Source organism: Biomphalaria glabrata, unplaced genomic scaffold (assembly GCF_947242115.1).
Source record: "Biomphalaria glabrata unplaced genomic scaffold, xgBioGlab47.1 scaffold_20, whole genome shotgun sequence".
Classification (NCBI taxonomy): domain Eukaryota; kingdom Metazoa; phylum Mollusca; class Gastropoda; family Planorbidae; genus Biomphalaria; species Biomphalaria glabrata.
In genome coordinates this window covers 149,006-169,133 of record NW_026602928.1, presented here as the reverse complement: position 1 = coordinate 169,133, position 20,128 = coordinate 149,006, and the positions used below count along the sequence as shown (strand labels likewise).

The window sequence follows — 20,128 nt, the reverse complement described above, 5'->3', positions numbered from 1 at the left end:
GAAACATCCCAAGTATATGCACATTACTGCTTATTGTCGAATGGCTACAATGGGCAGCGCATATGAGCGCAACACATTCTCAAGGATGACAAAAATACAAGAGAAATTAAGGGGGATAGGCCTACTAGAGGTTGATCACAGAAAGCCCTAGGGAAGATGATCCAGTTAGTAACTAGAGCCAGCTAAAAACGTTACCACGTGACGTGTCAGCCTAACCCATTAAACCCAATAGAGACTGGTGTGAGGAGAACAAGGAAGAAATTCAAGAACTGCTACAGAAAAAGCACAACTGCTATTGTTCTGTTCTTGCAAACAATAATCACAATGCAGCCAGATCTCTCTATAAAGCTTCTTGTAACACTCCGCAGTCAAAGGTCCGGCATAGAAGTAAATGGTGGCTTAAAGTTGAACTATCCGGGTTTATGCTAACACTGGTGACACACGCTCTTTCTACGAGTCGCTTCTATGTGCCTATAGCTCTCATCTTACCAGACTGTAACCATACTACGTCGCCGCTAAAATCTTCCGATGATTCCACTCTTTTAACTAGCAAGACGGATACACAAAATTGCTGGACAGAACACTATGGCTTGCTATTTGGTGACAAATGGTTTGTATCGGAGGGATCCGTGGTAAATATTCAAAAAAAAAAAAGCTATAGGAGAGGAGCTCGATGATTCACCATTTGAGAAACTTGAAACTGCAATTCTTATATACAAAAGGAGTGACAAGTCTAACTGCTCCAACTATAGAGGCATCACACTTCAATCAGTAGCATGAAAGCTCTTTGCATGAGTTTTGCATGAGTTTTGCTTGACCGACTAACCCATTTTTTTAGTGGAGAACCAATGTGACTTTAGAGCCGGTATTTTTGGATATTTGTTTTGCGACAGTTACAAGAAAATGCAGATAGCGGAACTTAAATATATATGCTGCCTTTGTGGATCTCACTAAGGCTTTCGACACGGTTAGTTGCGATGGCTTATAATCTTTTGCTGTAATAGCGAATGGTGATTTTCACGATAAACTAAACAATAACCAGAGGCGTAGCTAGGGTGGGGCCACCTAAATGAGTGGGTTTGTTTTTTTACACTAAATATTAAATATTACTCAAAATGCAGGGGCCACCAAAGAAGTAACTCCAGTGCCCCCAAAGAACGGCAGATTCCTAGCAACGCCACTGACACTAACAATGAATTCACTGTTGCTAACAAAAGAATAAGAAAAGAAACTGAGGCAAAATTGAGCCTTGAGATTGGTAAAATGTTTGTTTGTTAAATGTTTGTTTTTAAAATGTTTGTTTCTAAAATGTTTGTTTCTAAAATGTTTGTTTCTAAAAATGTTTCTAAAATGTTTGTTTGTAAAATGCTTGTTTGTAAAATGCTTGTTTGTAAAATGTCTGTAAAATGTTTGTTTGTAAAATGTTTGTTTGTAATATGTTTGTTTGTAAAATGTTTGTTTGTAAAATGACTGTAAAGTGTTTATTTGTAAAATGTTTGTTTCTAAATTGTCTGTAAAATGTTTGTTTGTAAAATGTTTGTTTGTAAAATGTTTGTTTGTAAATTGTTTTACTTGTTTTGGATGTTGAAGATGATTTACTTCCTAGTCCAAACATCCCTCAGGGCGACGGGGGATGGCAGCGGGCAGGGTTTGAACCGAGGAACATCGAGACGACCGAACGCACATACCGCACCACCAGGCAACCCTCCTTGTAACCATTTATAACAAACGAATAATCACACTTGAGTAGAGTTACCCTACTAAAAAATATTACTAAATTCAGACAATTCAGGAGAACATCTATGACACAAGGTGAGAATACAGAGAAACACAAAACTCAGAAACAAAGATAGACACATTTCTTATTTCATATGCTAGGACAAATTCGTACAAGTGCTCCTTCTTTTCGGTGCTTTTAGTGCATGTATTGGGTTGTCTAAATCAGCTAGGAAAACCAACAACTTGAAGGAATTTTTAGTCTTTGATTAACATACTTGGCTATTTAGACGTAATTATATTTCTTAATGAAGTAACGTCAGTAATTTATAAGATAAGTAAAAAGAATTGAGTTATAATTTTAACAATAGCTCAATGCGTGACAGTTGATCTTCGTATCAAATCTCCTTTAATACACTAGTCAGTTGCCATTTTTACAAAGCGTATATCAACTTACATTGTCTGTCCATCTGTCTGTCTGGTAAAAAGTTTGTGCCCCTTGTTTCTCCAGCATCCATTCTCGGAACAAGTTGAAACTTTGCACGATTATTCTTTGGCAAAGACAAGACACGAATCAGCTAAAAAAACAACAACAACATAATCCGATTAGTCTATTAATTACTTGTAAATAATTATTTTGTTTGATTCTAACAAGAGAAATTAATTCCATCAGTAGTCTAAGTAAGCAGAGTTTCGTCCCCTTAGGTTATTGAACATGTTATTTCTACCTCACCCGTTCTCGAATTAAGTTGAAAATTGAAACCATTATTTATTGTACCTAATAAAATACAAATCAAAAACAAAATTAAACAATTAGTGATTTGAATATAGGTAATTAATTATTTTGTTTGATATCGCATAAGAAAAATAATTTTTTACATTGAGAGATATGATTGCAAGGGGGAATTCTTTCCCTTAGATAAGGTTTGTATTTCATAATTGGATTTTAAAAAAAAGACTTTCTCCCTATTTAGTGCTATCAAGGGACGAGCTTCGAAAATTCAACTCTACAGTGCTACAGTGTGTAAAACAAATCATTTAGGCTTAACCTTTCAGTAAAACAACCGTATCAATGCTGCCTTAGTTTTTATACACCGGAGACACCAAAGATAGCCGCATATTGTTTTATCGCCTTTTTATGGAAATGTCCAATGAACGACGTAAACAAAGAGGAAAAGAACAAAACAAAAGCAATGCGCATGTGCGAGTGATTCTCTTATCTTATTATTGTGTTTCGTGTTTAAACAATAAGTTTCCCCTATCAGATCTTGCGATCTATGGGGCGGATGATGTTAATGTCATCTGTCTCTAACATGAGCAGGCTGTCATGTGGCCAGCACAAGATCTATGGGGCGGATGATGTTAATGTCATCTGTCTCTAACATGAGCAGGGTGTCATGTGTCCAGCACAAGATCTACGGGGCGGATGATGTTAATGTCATCTGTCTCTAACATGAGCAGGGTGTCACGTGGCCAGCACAAGATCTACGGGGCGGATGATGTTAATGTCATCTGTCTCTAACATGAGCAGGGTGTCATGTGGCCAGCACAAGATCTATGGGGCGGATGATGTTAATGTCATTTGTCTCTAACATGAGCATGGTGTCACGTGGCCAGCACAAGATCTATGGGGCGGATGACATCTGTCTCTAACATGAGCATGGTGTCATGTGGCCAGCACAAGATCTATGGGGCGGATGATGTTAATGTCATCTGTCTCTAACATGAGCATGGTGTCATGTGGCCAGCACAAGATCTATGGGGCAGATGATGTTAATGTCATCTGTCTCTAACATGAGCATGATGTCATGTGGCCAGCACAACGATAAACCGTTTTTACTTTCTCCTACTACAGTCAGGTTTGTAGGTGGATGGACAAACATCCTGAAACTGAAAATCTCTGTCTTCGCCGAGATTTGAACTCAGAACCACACGTTCGGAAGCCAAGCGCTTAATCACTCAGCCACAGCGCTAATTCAAACAATTTTGCTATTAATGTTTGTTTCTTAATATATGAATAAATATGTCCTTTAAAAAATAACTTGTTGTTTTGAAATAAGTATATTCCTAGCCATCAATATAAATTATCAGATAATATGTGCTTGAAATACTTGTATTAGGATCTGTCAGAAGTACAAAGAAGTAGAACTCATAGAGCCTGTTTTTGAGTGTGTAATTCTTTCGTGCGTGAGTGTTGTTTGTATTTGCATCTATGTTATAGTTATCATTACAGTAGTTACGCTGAGGTGTTCAATTGTAGTCAAACTGAATTTCCATTTGATTGGATTAATAAACATTATCTTATCTTATCTTTAACTTTATCTATCCCCCAGTCTAATGGACCGTCGTCGACGCCTTTCTCCATTCCTCTCTGTCTTTTGCCTTAGAACTTCTTTCAGGCCCGTCCATTATTTTATGTTGTATCGTATCTTATCTCATCTTATCTTAAATAAAGTTTACATATCTAAACATAATTTAGAAAATCTTCTTACATATTTCTCTATCCCTTGACTGGCAAGTTTCAAGCACTCTGTGATCTGTCCACCTAGTATAGTCTCAGGATGACACCTACAGACCACTTCTCTGTTGCCTCCTGCGAAATGGATGATGATACCCACCCCCACAGCTACAGCAGCAGACAGCATCAAAAAGACGAACCCATCCAAGGCATTCTTATCTTCTTATCTTATATAATACAGACGTTACTTCAAAAAAGAAGATGATTACGTCCTACGCGTTATGCATTTAGTCATGCATATTAACATGACATCCACTCCTGCTGTCACGCATGGCCGTTAAGTTGGTATGTTGGATAAATCCTTAGTTCAAATTTTTGTGACAGCATAGCGTTCGGTCTACCAACAAAAAGTTAGTATATCAATTTGCTGTGGAAAAAAAAAAGAAACTCTACATATTTCCAAGGTATAGGTTTGACATCTGTCTACTAATTCATGCACAAATAAACTAAATCTAGATCTACATATCGAGGCATGGCGACCGGATGTTAACGCGCTTGGCTACCTAAAAGTGGGTAAGATTATATCTTGGCAAAAGCAAACATAAACCAATCTATCTATCTATCTATCTATCTATCTATCTATCTATCTATCTATCTATCTATCTATCTATCTGTCTGTCTGTCTGTCTGTCTGTCCGTCCGTCCGTCCGTCCGTCCGTCCGTCCGTCCGTCTATCTATCTATCTATCTATCTATCTATCTATCTATCTATCTATCTATCTATCTATCTATCTATCTATCTATCTATCTATCTTTCTGTCTGTCTGTCTGTCTGTCTATTCCCGAAAATACACATCTACTAAAGTAATCTAGTGGTATATATTTATTTTGGCCTTGTTATATTTTTTGTCGGTACAAATATCCTAGACGTTACTGCTTACAAAGAGGAAATAAAAAGGCGCCATTCTTGGAAAAACAAACTCAAAAAATGGTTGCATTTGAATTGTGTTTTACGGGATACACATTTGAGACGAAACGAAAATCCACTGCCGAGGACAGATGTAGACGGCGAGAAGAAAATCTAAATCGAACACCGGTGGGCAACGGTTAAGCCTACGCTAGATGTGGCAAAATATGTAGGTCACAGCTGGGGCTGCTTATCCACGGGAAATACTGCATTCCCCACTAATCTTCGGATTCGAAGAAAAGCCTTATAATTATATCTGAGTAAAAGCGCTATTATTAAAATGTAACAAAAAAATATTAAAATATCAATTTAAGCTACGTCGTTTCATCTTCTGAATAGAAACTTTTCTATCTAAGAGACAAGATTGATTCACAGCATTGGTGTATCTAGGGTTTGGGAGCCCTGGCAACGCCTTCATTTTGACATTCGACATCATGATATGAGATAATGGGAAGCGTGGTCGAGAGGCCAAGTACTCTTGAACTTGGCTTGGCTACCTAGAAGGGGGCTCGAGGTTCGACACCCGACTCGGGCAGAGTTGTGTTTACTGAGCGCCTAAAGGCAGCACGGAAAACCAACTCCTAGATACCCCCCTCCCCTCACTGGTCCACAAATGAGATTGGACCAAAAGCGCCCTGAGCATGCTATAAGCATGAAAGTAGCGCTATATAAAAGCTATAATAATAATATTTAATCTAAAAACAAATTTCGGGCACTCATTTGGAGGATCCCTCCAGTGGGGGCCCTGGGGTGTTTAAAATGTGGACCTCCCCTTCCCCCACCCTAGCTACGCCACTGATTCACTAGGTTCTTTTGAATAAAACAATTTAATGCCTCTTCACCAACGCGATTCAATGGTCTACCTCCTTTCTTTTTACGGCATAACGGACCAATTTCTTCCGACTAACAAACTATTGATGTTTTATTTTTTGAGTGAACAAAAAAGGCCGGTAGAAGTCTCGCTAAACAGGAGGATGGTCTCTACCATTTATGCATCCTTCTTTTCCTGTTTCTTAATGTCACTTTATTTAACATGTTTAATTACACATTTACCATACTGAAATTGACCCAGTGGACAAAGAAAACGCTTTAGGGACACACTCAAAGCTTCTCTCAAAATCTTCAGCATTGACCCAGCCACCTAGGAAACAGAAGCATATGACAGCGCATCATGACGTCGCGCTTGGAAAACTGCTGAAGATAAGAGAACAGCGCTGGCAGAAGAAAATCGTCAGAGATTAAAAAAGCAAGGTCAATAACACTAGCTCCAGATGGAATAATCTGGCAAGTGTGCAGCCTAACATTCTATACACCAGCCACATGAGGAGGCACAAAATCCCGGCCCCCTTGATGATTTGAAAGAGATTCATTTATATATATATATATATATATTAGTCTATGATTGCCGAAATGTGACATATTTTGTTATGTCCGTAAAAACCAAAAGGAAAAATGATTTATATACCATAGGTTTGTGTGAAGAGATCTATATAGCATATAATATATAGTTCTGTGAATAATCACCTCTTTTATTTAGAATTTGCAAAATAGGATTGTGTTATTTCTAAACTTTGAAAAAAAAAAGATCAATACTTTTCTGAGACTGAAGAACGATTTAGATCTATATGTTTCCTTTACATCTTGAGTTAGAATCTTGTATGAATTCTTTCACATTTAGATTCTAGGTCTAGTGGTAATTAGAATTTAATAAATTGTGGGATATTCTACAAGATCTACATCATGAAACACAGACACAGTAAATCACCTGAACCTTGCAAAAAATTACAAATCTATAGATTAGATTTGAGTATCTCCTAGTCAGACTCACTCAGACTAAGAAGTCCACTAGATTACTACATCTATCTATTATTTATGTATAGAAATGTAAATGATTCAATGTATGTCTATACCCCCCTGACCTAGATTGTAGCTAGACCAAGATTTAATTGAAATATTGATAACACGATATAGGGACCTAAGTTTAAATTAGAAACTGCATAGAAAAAAATAATGTCTTCAAGTCCGAAGAATAATGAGGAATGCAGTATTTCCAATGGCATAGAAAGCAAGCATTGCATGCTCAAGATCTGTTAATTTTTTAAAGTGTTAGTCCTTCAAAAATGATGGCTGCCTGGTGGTGCGGTTTGCGCTCTGGACTATCTTTTAGATTTACCGATGTTTCCAGGTTCAAACCCTGCCCGCTCCCATCCTCCGTCGTCCTTTGGGAGGACTCTGAAGGAACATCCGAAACATGTCAAACATTTTACAAATATAACAAATCTGGGTATATTTAAAAATTGAATCTGTGCATTAAAAACTGTAACGTGCTGGTGGAAGCTGCATCTACTTTTGGTTTGAATCTAGTTCAATTTAGAACTAGTTTTAAGTGTTGACCTAGATCTAGAACTTAAAGCCGTATAATATCGAGCAAGGTTAACTAAACAATTTCCATTTGATCTCTAGAGCATTTATGTCTAGATCTGTTAATGTAAATCTATATGATGTAGATCTATATCCTTAGGCTATATGACTATATCATAAATATGGCGCACAGTCGCTTATTACCTTACAATTAGAGTGTAATGACACTTTAAATTGTAAAAAATTAGCACATATAGGCCGATAGTATATTATGGCCTCTTTTAGGCGCGAAGCGAATGTTTATCATCTGAGGGTTGATGAGATGAAAGCCTGACATTACATGTGTCGGAACGTCGTTTTAAAGTTTAGGTACAAACAAAATGTAAGTGTTTCGAACCCTGGAATCTTCAAGTGTGTTAGACGAATGTGATGACCACTACACTACGAAGACTCGTGTATGTAAACATATTTATATATAAGATCGGAAAGTCTTTTTGTAAATATAATGGTTCCTACAGGATGACTTTTACAGTGGGAGGCCCATCATACCATTCTTGTGCTCATAGTCAGGGGTACCTTGTTACGCCACTGCGCTTGTTAAGGCCTAAATAAAGTAGTTTATAATTAGAGCTACATTGTCTCTCTCTCTCTCTATATATATATATATACACGCAAGTGACCTAGTTCATTTATTCATGCACTCACCACTCACCTATCCCTGAATCTTCCACTCAAAGTGGACTAAAAATACGACAATGTTATTACTTGCCTTGGGGCTAGAACAACAAAGATATATTCACGATTGAAGCCGCAGCGGTTTAATGTACCAAATAAGAAGTCAGAAAACCAAGAAGTATAATGTGTGTAATTCTGTACATTAGTCACAAGACAATAATTGAATGTTCTTTATAAATGTATTACATTTGCAAATAATGGGAAGCGTGGTCGAGAAGGCAAGTGCGCTTGAACTTGGCTTGGCTTGGCTACCTAGAAGGGGGCTCGAGGTTCGACACCCGACTCGGGCAGAGTTGTGTTTACTCATCGCCTAAAGGCAGCACGGAAAACCAACTCCTGGATACCCCCTCCCCCACTGATCCACAAATGAGATTGGACCAAAAGCGCTATGAGCATGAAAGTAGCGCTATATAAAAGCTATAATAATAAAAATAAATTATATTGCAAAATTTTTATATATCAACAGACTGTAATTGAGAGAACATATTGGAAGAATGTCTATTATTGTTGTAACTTTCTCTGTTTTCATCTGTCATATCTCAAGTACTGACGGTCAGTGTGATCCATTAATATAAACAGTATTCAAATAACTTAGACTCTACTGTTCTGCCTTTTATAAAAAAAGTTGTTAGAATCTCTCCTGTTATAACGTAATAGAAGCGAGATTTTTATTTGGGTAATAACGTGAGAATGTGTTACCTTGTATAAGAGCTCATTAGAGTCTCTTGTAATTACATGCAAAAAACTAACCAATAACCTTGTGCTAAAAGGTACTAGAAGTGAGAGACACATTTAATGCGATACACATAGAGTTGTTATTTTTATCGGTTCATTTAAAAAAATAATTAAGCTCCATAATTTCCTTTTCTTTAGCAGCTTTAGCAAATTATTTGTTTCGTTAAAAAAAAGGTACTTTCAATTTTAAAACTTTTTTAGAATTGAAATTGTGATGTGAAATATTTACGACTTCGGTATAATTTCACACTTTTCAATCCATAATCCTTATCTGAGATGAACTCCAATTGGTGACAAGGCAGGGAGACCTAGGTCTCCCGTAGTGCCCTGGTAAGGAACTCTGCTGTTTGGCGTAGTGCCTCGTAGCTTCCATACAAACATAGTGAACCACTAGATACGTCTTCCCGCGAGCTGCGGACACTCTTGCAAGACGTGCGCCACCGTCTCTTCTGATTCCCCACAGTGTCGGCAACGGGCATCAAAATTTGGCCGGAACCGGGCGAAGTACGCACCTATGGGGCAGTGTCCCGTACGCCACTGCGCTATTGTTGTTTGTTCCGACCTTTTTAGCCTCCACCACGGGTCCTCTCGATTTGGGCGGCGCATGTGCTGCCAGACTCCCCTGGCAGTGTTGGAGTCATCCCAGGATTTCAACCACTTTTCATGTACCCACTCTCGTATTACTGTCGTAGCCTGTTGGAACGTACTTGGTGACTCGAAAGCGGGCACGGCCAGCGCTCCTTCTCGTGCTAGAGCATCAGCCACGGCATTGCCCCTCACGCCGCAGTGCGAGGGCACCCACTGCATAACGATGACAGCTCCAATAAGCAGGCGGATGTTATTTGCGGCGCCTAATGCCTCTTCCACCAATTTGGACTTTCCACCTAAGCCAGACATGGCTTGGAGGCAGGACTGGGAATCGGTAACCATTACAACGGTAGTCGCAACGGTTATCTTTTCGCGCAGTTTTTGGAGCACGTGATTGAGGGTATTGGTTATCGCATATAATCCTTATCAGAATTATCCTCCATAATAACAATCTATAAGACTTGTCCTCTGATCCGAAGATTAAGGAGGAGTGCAGTATTTTATGTGGAAACGCAGCCTTGCTGTCATCTACTTAGTTTGTCACACCCAAAGCAGACATAACCGTGTGTCTTCCTGTGGTCGGTTTGGGTTCTCTTTCCGCCTGCCACTGAAAGGGGTTCTATCCAAGGCAAAAGAAAGGAATGGAGAAAGACGGTCAACTAATCGTGTATGGTGTCCCAATGGTCCAACAGACTAAGACAGTGTTTCCCAAACTTTTGACCTATGTGTATAATTATTGTAACGCTGATTACCCCTCGCCCTCCTCCCAAAAAATAATTTTAATAACAATCAAAATACATTACTCAATTATACACTAAATAATAATGAACGAATAATGCAATTTTAAGCAAAAGTTATGATATAAATAACATATATGTGGATCAATGAGTAGGTTGATATTGTTTGTGGCTTTGTGCTGAGATAACAGATTTTCGTTAACTGGTTGTTAATTTTAATTTAAGAGGCGCTTTTTTTGACGTGATTTCTAGAAATGCTGAAAAAGCAACTTAATGTTCATATAAAGTTGGAAAAAGCAAAAACGTTTTTGGAACATTTTCAATCACACAGCAGTTTCCCCCCCCCCCCTCCTTTTTCCATTTAGCTATTGTGTCCGATACAGTTTGAGATCAGCAGACATAGCTCATATAGAGTTTCATATTAAAATATTCATCAGTTATTGAACTAAAGCCGCCCTCAATATTCATTTTCACTCCACCCACATTTAATCATTGTTATTTTTCAAAAGAACTTTATAAAAATCATTTATTAGTTGACATAGAAGCAGCTCTTATATAACGTCAAGTAAATTTAAGCCTTATATTATCTTCACAGTTATGCTTCAATATGAGGCGAGTGAAGTCACTGGAGATCAAATGCCTGACCAGGTCAATGTAACTTTTAGCACAGAAACAAAATCTCTAACCAAACTTAATCTAAGACGCTCGCGGCATTTTAACCTCGATATTCCTTTGTATACTTTGGACACCGACCAGGAAGGAATTTTCCATAGACATAAAGTGAAAACCAGACCCAAAAAGGTAAAAACAGTACATTTTAAAATATTTTTTTCAAGAAATAGTTTATAAATAGTCAAAATACAAATTACAATGAAGAACAACTTATTGTGTGAAACTTACAGGAAAGACTGTGATTGTGTTGCGAGCAGGTGTCTGGGTAATGTACCCCTAAATTATTGTTTACATGTCCAGTGATTTAGTGTGGGATTTAGGAAATTGAAGCATTGGAATATTTGGCACCGGACATTTAGGAACCCAGAAATTTAGGTAACAGTAAATTAGGCATGGAGGCGCGGTGGCTGAGCGGTAAAGCGCTTGGGTCCCGGGTTCGAATCCTGGTGAAGACTGGGATTTTTATTTCGGGATCTTTATTTCAGCTCAATGGGTACCTGACATTAGTTGGGGAAAAGTAAAGGCGGCTGGTCGTTGTGCTGGCCACATGACACCCTCGTAAACCATAGGCCATAGAAAAAGATGACCTTTACATCTTCTGCCCTATAGACCACAAGGTCTGAAAGGGGAACTTTTTTTTTTTAATTAGGCATAAATTATCCTTAGGATAGTTTCTTGATTTATTCCAAAAAAATTATATCAACAGTAAAACATACACTCACGAACACACAGGACTGGCTGCTCGAGTAATATGTACACACAACGGCTTAACATTCCACATTCTATCATGAAAATGAAGCCCATTTGTATCTAAAATTCATATTTTAAACACCCTACAGCTAACAAGAAAGGTTTCTATAAATATAAAATGAATATAATTGATTATAACATGCTATATCATATCCACGTAGTCGTTAGTGGGGTCATGAGTTCGAATCCTGGTGGACTTATAAATACAGAGCGCGTCCTTTATCCCACCCAAGTTTACTCTGTAAACTCTAATATTAGCTGGGGAGAGTAAAAGCATTTGGTCGTTCGGCTGGCCACACAACGCTCTCATTTACTGTCGACCACAGCAACAGTTACATTTTGCATCTGCTCTATCTCTGGGATTTCAAATTTTATTAATCTTTTTTATTTTAATTTAAACCATCCTACGTACAGGACAGATACATTAATGAGAGATGACTTAATGTACTTTTATGAATTATAAGACGGTGTTTAGTATTTTGTCTAAATTAAAATATATGATAAACACTCTTATCATTGCAGGATCTAGGTTTTTACCAAGATATTACAAACAAGGCTGTTTTTCGCATCCAAAGGTCTTCAGAGAAATCGGCGTACAAGAAATCTAAATTTAATTTGGTCAGTTTTCCACAATTGACGTTTTCTGGGAGGAATCAAAATAGTTTAAACTTCATGGACAGTGGCTCCTCTGGCTGGGACGATGCCCCATGTTTATAGAATCTTTGCTAGCAGAGTGGTTACCGCCTTTGCTTGTGAAGCCTAAGAAGGCTTTAGCCAACAAGTTCAAATTAAGTTCGTTCCCTTTTAATACATTTAAAAAGCGATCACCCAAAAAGCACGTTCATTCTCCCCCAATCCCTTTTCAAGTGGTCCAGACAAGAGATAGAATCAAAGTGTATTGAGAACGCTAAAACCATGAAAATGCGCTAGACAAAAACAATTGGTAACAAATATTTCTAATCGCTCAGATTTATTATTGTAAGTCTAGACTTATTATGAATTTAATTACATGACTGATTCACATTGATTGATACACTTAATATAACCTTTGCGTATGTAAAAAAAATTTTTGTTTGTTTTTAGCTTGTTTGATTTTAAGATCATTACGTAGAATATTGGTTTATTTGTTTGCTGGCCTGCTTGAGTCTTAGAACGACTATGGTTCATTGCGTCCTCAATCTTGTGTCAGGCTGACCTTGTGTGGCACACAATCGTCAAATCAGATAGCTCCGAATATGAACATTTAACAGATAATGCCCCCTTGCGCTGACTACGTCATGTCCTCCGGACGGGGACTATCGTATCCCGAAAGTCATTCTTTATGACTCGTGACAGGATCAAGAAAAACTGGTCGACCACCCCGCCCCGCTTCCGTTATGTCCATGCTATCAAACGGAACCTCAAAGCAGTGGATATTGATCAAGAAAGATACGGACAGCGAACAAGAATTAGCCACATCTCCACAGTCATATGAAAAAATGTTCTTCGAGATGAGCCATAGTCGTTCTACGACTGAAGCAGGCCAACTAAACACTAATCTTGAATGCCTAGTAATACAGGAGCATTTTCAATAAAACATTGAACTAATTATAAATTTGTAATTGATACTAATTTGTTACGCTATAAAGACATGCCAACTAGTATCGTTTCAGAAAGGGGAATTTCTTTTGAACACCTCCAAATGTCTCTTCGACTCAGAGAAAAAGACCTTAAAAAAGCCTTGGAGAAATATGCCCCCCAAACCGATGTCGAATTCTAGATGGACTGCATCTCCTAGACCACTTTCCACGACAACATTCGACCAATATGTTTATAATTTAGAAATACTGAAAACCACAACGTTTCATATGTTTGACCTCGTAAGAATAGCTCGTAAGTCACGTGACTTTACATGTTATTAAGTTTTGTGTGAGTTGAAAAATATATATTTAGTTACAAAAATCTATTTTTTTTTAAATAGCGTCTAATAAACTATAACTTTATTTACTTTCAATTTACTTGGTCAGCAATTTATTTACCTATTTTTAAAGACGATAAATCTTCGTTTTGTTTTGTATATCTGTTGTATAAGTTTTTGACTTTCCTTCAAAAAATTAGATCTTTGACAGTGAACAGAATTCAAGTTCAAGGTTATCATGACATCAAGACGGGAAAAATCTGTGGGCGAGAAGGGGGGGGGGGGAATGGAATTTTCCTGCTTCCCTATCATTTATTAATTATTAAGGGTGAAGTAATCCCTCTTAGAAAGATCATCGGCTTCATAAAATAGGAATTGATTTTAAAAGAATTTCTTGTTCAGAATGAACATTTAATGCACAGTGGTTCTTGCAATCTTGTGCCTTCTATGTACATTCTAGCTTAAATTTATCCCCTATAATCTAAAATAGTCTTTTTTTTGTTGTTATATGTTAGCGGCCGCTCACTTTAAGAAAAGCCGCTTTTATTTTGTTTTGCCCTTCTCACCGTCTTTCACTTTGCTAAATCTATAACAGCTTTTGAAAATCTAACATTAGGTAAATAAATATAATTAATAGTCCAAAATCTCAGTTCCTTTTTACAAAACTCCCCTTGTCAGATCGAAAGTATGTACACGTTATTTCACCCAAACCCAACCTAGGATCAAGCTGAAATTTTGCATAAATATTTCCTTACACTGCAAAACAAGAATCCATTTTTTTTTTTAAATTTGTTAATGAACTATTGTTAATTTTTTTTTCGAACGAAGGAAAGAAATCGTACTTGGGTAATTTGTGGTATAAGTTAAATTAGCCCCCTTTACAATTTGTAGGTCGCCGCTTTTAAGTTTGAAGCTAACAATAGTGATCAGTGTATTAACTAAAGGAGGCTTTAGCTCTCATGCTCGAATTCAGATCGTCCCCCACCTTTTTAAAAATGCATTAAAAAGCAATCACCCAGATAAATCCTTCTTTCTCCTTCTATCGTTGTACCAGTAGTCCAGTCAATTGATTGGATTATAATGTAGAAAGAAAGCTAAAATCTTGAAATTATTGGCAAGCTGATCAAGCTATGTGCGGAGCAAATCTCTTTTATCTTCTGTCACATCTTTATCCACTCATTGCAAACCTAACTAATTCCACACATCTGGAAAACTTCAGAAATCATACCAGTGCCAAAGAAACCAAAAAATAGATAGCTAAATGATTTCCGCCCAGTAGCACTAACACCTATTGTAATGAAATGTTTTGAAAAATATATATTTAAACAACTTGTAGCAAAAGTCAATAACAGCCTAGACCCTCACCAATTTGCTTACAAAGCAGCTAGAGGAACTGAGGATGCCATTCTATTGCTTATGGGCCAGCTTTATAAGCATCTCGATATACCCAAAACATATGCACGAGTCCTCTTCGTAGATGTCTCCTCGGCTTTCAATACCATACAGCCACATCTAATGATAAACAAACTGAGTAACTTAAATGTAAGCCCTTACTTACAAGCATGGGTTCTAAACTTTTTAACCCAACGGCCCCAGTATGTTAAAGTCAACAACACCAAATCGTCAACTCGAGTACTATGTACGGGTGCTCCACAAGGTTGTGTACTTTCTCCTGTACTGTACACTCTTTACACTAATGACATAAGAAGCATCTATGACTCAGTTAAACTCAATTCATTCGCTGATGATACTGCCATAGTCGGTCTTATTTCAGGAGACGAAACTCAGTATCGAAGCTCGATAGAAGAGTTTACAAACTGGTGCATCGACAACTTTCTAGAACTGAATGTCACAAAAAATAAAGAACTTATAATAGAATTTAGAAAGAAAAAACAAACTATACGTGAACTGCAAACACTAAATCTATAGAACAAGTAAAGGCATATAAATATCTAGGCGTTATCATCATCAACAACAAGCTTTCATGGGAAGACCACCTTGGAACTCTGACAAAGAAAACAGCCCAGCGACTCTTTTTTCTATACAAACTCAATAGCTTTAAACTAAACAAGAAGATCCTTGAGACTTTTTACGGCGCGACTATACAAAATCTGCTAACATACGGAATAACTTGTTGGCAAGGCAACGACTCATCTAAACTGTTGTGACGTCTAGAAAACATTAAAAAAGTATCAAAAATTACACTCACAACATTACCACATTTAAAGGAACTTTTTGAACAAAAGTGCCTAAAAAAAAATCGAAAAAATCTTGGAAGACAACGGCCACCCGCCCCATCAGAACTACGTCAGGTCGTCGCGAAGTGGGCGACTGCTGTCAATCAAAACAAGAACGGAGCGGTACAAAAACTCGTTCGTACCTCACTCGGTCAGACTCTATCACCGCCACTCATTGATCAGGGAACATGAAATGCACCAAGATACCTGTGTGTAGTCGCTGAATGAACTCTTTATGTTTTCTGTTGTGTTGTCTTTATATGAGAAAAGAGTCCTTGTAATCACAACAAATTTCCGTAAGGATCAATAAAGCAGTCTTAGTCTTAATCTTAAAGAAAAACAATTTGTGAAAATATTTATAATTGCACAGATTTATTTTCTTTACTCTAAATCTATTACAAATTTAATTACATAACTGATCTAAAGCTGCCTGGTCGTGAGGTTTGCGCGTTGGTCTGTCGTTCGGATTTATCGATGGTCGAGGGTTCAAATCCTGCCCGCTCCCATCCCCCGTCGTCCTGCGGGAGGTTTGGACTAGGAAGTAAACTATCTTCAACTCTGAAGGAACATCCGAAACATGTAAAACATTTTACAAACAAAGTAATTGATACAACTAAGCTTACTATAAGTTTTTTTTTTAAAGTATTTTTATTATATAATGAATATTACAGCGCCAGAAGAAAAAACTGTGAGAATGAATGCCATCAACAATAGAGACATGCACATGAAAAGCTCAGGTCGTAAATCTAACCAGTCAAAACTGAGGTCAGTCCCACAAAGCAGACGTCGCCGGAACACAGTGCAGGACTACTATGTGGATGTGGTGGCGGTGATTGACTACAAACGCTACTCCAAGTTCTTAGCACAAGCGAACTACAATAACTTCACGGCAATGCAGAATATTCTAGAGTACTATGCTTTAGTATTTAGTGGGGTGAGTTTCTCTTAGCAGTGGTTCTCAAATTATCTAAATTCGATTGCGCGCATGTATGTAAATATAAAATCTAATTCGATGTATAAATGTTAGTGCAGAATGAATCGACAGATAGTAGTCATGAGAAACATGAGTGGTCTAAATGTATGACATTCATAATGAAAAGAAATGAATTGTGTTCAGATATCTTGTTAGTCGAGACGAGAAAGTCGCAGTAGAAAGTAGTAGAAAATCTGTAGCCAGATAGTACTTTGAATAACAACCAAATCTTTACATACTTTTTGTAAGGCACTAAATAAATGGTCAAAAATATTTTTTTAAAAACAACGTGAAGCTTAGAAGTTGGAATATAAGTTTGTTTATTTCACGGATTTCGTTTCCTCACAAAGCAAGACTTTGTGGTGCTCTAGCAGAAAGCAGGAGAGACAATGGTCGCACAACTTTTAAGGTATGGAAACGCAACAAGAAGCTCTTCGAAACTGACACCAACAGTTGGGAACAAAAAGAAGTAAGGGTGAAAGTGATACAGAGTCTTCTGATTACTAATGCTCAACCTATGACCAAAGCTGTGTATCAAGAAAGGGACTCTTTATTTACACAAGACATTGAAAAGGGAAAGGGTTATTAACCAAAATACCACAGGAATGTGGTGGCAGTGAATTATATCAACATCTTATTAATTGATTTTAGGAGAGTAAACACAATTTTAGGAGAATTCTAAAAATTGTTAGGAGGATTTTAGGAGACTTCATTTTGTAGGAGATTTAGCTGCATCAAAATTTGTTTGAAAGTAAAATGTTTGTAAAATGTTTTACATGTTTCGGATGTTCCTTCAGAGTTGAAGATAGTTTACTTCCTAGTCCAAACCTCCCGCAGGACGACGGGGGATGGGAGCGGCCAGGATTTGAACCCTCGACCATCGATAAATCCGAACGACAGTCCAGCGCGCAAACCTCACGACCAGGCAGACCAGTTGTTTGAAATTAGCTGTTTAAATGTTCGTCAAGCAGTAACTATCCATCCTGGCATGATTGAAACGCCTTCAATATTAATTGAAACCAATGAAACCAAATAACGATAAATAAAAAAAAGTTTACAGAAACATTTTAATTTTTGTTAAAACTAGTCTGTAAAAATTAATTTGGAATACTTGAGATTTGTAGACATGGCGGAATACCTATTAATAGAAAGCTTTTTGGCGTATCCGGTGTAAAAAATAAAGATAGTGTGAATAAGCCGTTTTTTGAAACGTCACATGTTAGCCATTGTACCCATTTTAGCAATGCACAATCAAAGTGTTAAGCCTTTCTGTTTGTAACTTTCATTGGAGTTGGCAATTTGGAAGTTCAATTTGGGCGTCCCTGACCTAGTTTAGCAGCTTTGAGAGTGTCATTGACCTTGTTTAGCAACTCGAGTGCATTGTGAAAATCTCAAAATGTGATTTCGTTTTATATTTCGTTGAGAGATGTGTCTTGGCTACCAGAGAGGGCTCGAGTTCGAAGCCTCATATAGACTAAGAAATGTATATCCGAGCTGAGTTGTGTTTGCTGAGCGCATAAAGGCTGCACAGAAAGATTCTCTCATGTCCAGATCACCTCCAAAGAGATTGAGCCAGAGAGCAATGCTACGAGTACTATACAGAAACTATACAAATACTTATAACCCACTCCGTGGTCTTAATCAGCTAATTTTTTTTTGTTGGTGATTTTCCCTAATGAAATTAGCTTTAAGCTTAATGAATACTTTGTTCGAAAATCATAAAGGTCGATCCACATATAATCTTGTTACTGACTTATTGTGAAGATGTTTCTTTTGTCAGGCTGATATGCTGTATGAAGGCATCAAACATCCTGAGTACACGATTCATATTCTTCTGAGTAAAGTATACGTTCTTCAGGTAGTGAAAATAATTAATAGTACTAGATTTATATTTAAAACATAAAATAAGAGGAAAATTTGACCACGAATAAATATTAATATAGCCAGATTTATATAGCGTATAGATTACATTTTTTTAGCAGTGTTTCTCAAACTTTTACCGAGGGTCCTCCATAATTAAGTTCCCCTTTCAGACCTTGCGATCTATCTATAAAGCAGAAGATGTTTCTTTGGCCAACGGTTTATGAGCAGGAAATCATATAGCCAGTACAACGTTCAACCGTATTTACTTTCTCTAACTAAAGTCAGCCACGGCGCCCCGGCTCCTCCGTAGAGGACGAAAAAAAAGTTAGCGATGTCTAGATCACTTTGAGAGTCGCTCAATGTCAAACACAGCATCTGTTCATTTTTTATTAATTTCTTCTTAAATTATTTCCATTTTTACAGCATTGACCATAACACTACCCCCCCACCCGAATCCTGCCCCTCGCTATCATCAACTAGATCTAAATCACTTGACCACATAACCAGTGAAATCTGCCCATATGGAGTATTACCAGAAAATGCTGACCACGTCCTCCAAAACTGCTCTCTTTACCAAGAGGCTCGTATAAGACACTGGCCTCAAAACACTCCAATAGAAAGAAAACTATATGGAGAGCTCCCTGATTTGGAAACCACTGCGCAGTTCATCTCATGTATTGGTCTAATCATCTCCAAATAACAATGAGAACGAAGAAGAAGAAGAGAACATAACAAGTTGACCTATTTTTTTTTTCTTTTCCTTATATCCCCTTGGACAAGGTGAAGACTCAATACGTACGAGTGGTGGCGCTGGACGGTTCCGAGAAAACTACGACACACGGTGTCGCCACTGCATCGTGGACGTGGAAACAAGAGACCACATTCTGTATGAATGTCGTGTTCTGCATAAAGGGCGATCGGGACAAGGATTTAAAAGAGAACTGGTTCGTGTGCGGCTTTTGGTCTGTCCTCGTACGGGGACAAGGCGACCTTAGAACTTACTGACCGCTTCCTTTCACGTGCTCTAAGCGAGTTATCGTAGCATGGTTCCTTACTAATACGGTTTCTGATTCGGTTGCGCTTGTCTATGATGCCTGTGTAGGCGGGTACTCTGCCTCAACGTGGCACTCGGGTGGAAACGATCGCTAGAGGAAGGGATTCGGCAAAATGAGTTTCATCACAAGATTCATGTGGGTGTGTCTAAGGGAATGCGAGAGATTTCTCATTGCATATTGCGGAGTTGAAGCTCTTCAAAATCGACACTGGCAACTGGGAAGAGGTGGCACTGGACAGATCCACATGGAGAGAGAGCATAAAGGAATGGTCCCGTATTGCAGATGTCATACACAACAGAAGCAGAAAGAAGGGTGAAAATGCAACGGCGCCTGGTGATTATATATGCCCAACCTGCGATCGCAGCTGTGTATCAAGGATTGGCCT

The 20,128-nt window shown here is 37.9% G+C and overlaps 1 protein-coding gene across 2 annotated transcripts; it reads left to right on the top strand.

Moving 5' to 3' along the window:
- The first annotated feature begins 6,738 nt into the window (after positions 1–6,738).
- Positions 6,739–17,355, top strand: LOC129924121 (uncharacterized). 2 transcript variants are annotated; one of them, XM_056017950.1, is made up of 6 exons: positions 6,749–6,825; positions 8,703–8,788; positions 10,892–11,097; positions 12,241–12,336; positions 13,371–13,590; positions 16,524–17,355. In XM_056017950.1, exons 2-6 carry the CDS (start codon positions 8,731–8,733, stop codon positions 16,799–16,801), a joined length of 858 nt encoding a protein of 285 aa, XP_055873925.1. In that variant the 5' UTR covers positions 6,749–6,825; positions 8,703–8,730; the 3' UTR covers positions 16,802–17,355. The 2 variants fall into 2 exon arrangements, with proteins under 2 accessions (XP_055873926.1, XP_055873925.1); XM_056017951.1 differs by lacking the exon at positions 8,703–8,788 and having other exon boundaries at positions 6,739–6,796.
- The last annotated feature ends 2,773 nt before the right edge of the window (positions 17,356–20,128 follow it).

What these genes read in the sequence shown, in the direction of transcription:
- LOC129924121 (XM_056017950.1), top strand. Translation starts at nt 8,731, where the DNA reads ATGTCTATTATTGTTGTAACTTTCTCTGTTTTCATCTGTCATATCTCA. An exon ending in TGAAAACCAGACCCAAAAAG is followed by an intron (nt 11,098 to 12,240) that starts GTAAAAACAGTA and finishes TTATCATTGCAG; the next exon opens with GATCTAGGTTTTTACCAAGA. An exon ending in AGAAATCTAAATTTAATTTG is followed by an intron (nt 12,337 to 13,370) that starts GTCAGTTTTCCA and finishes GTATCGTTTCAG; the next exon opens with AAAGGGGAATTTCTTTTGAA.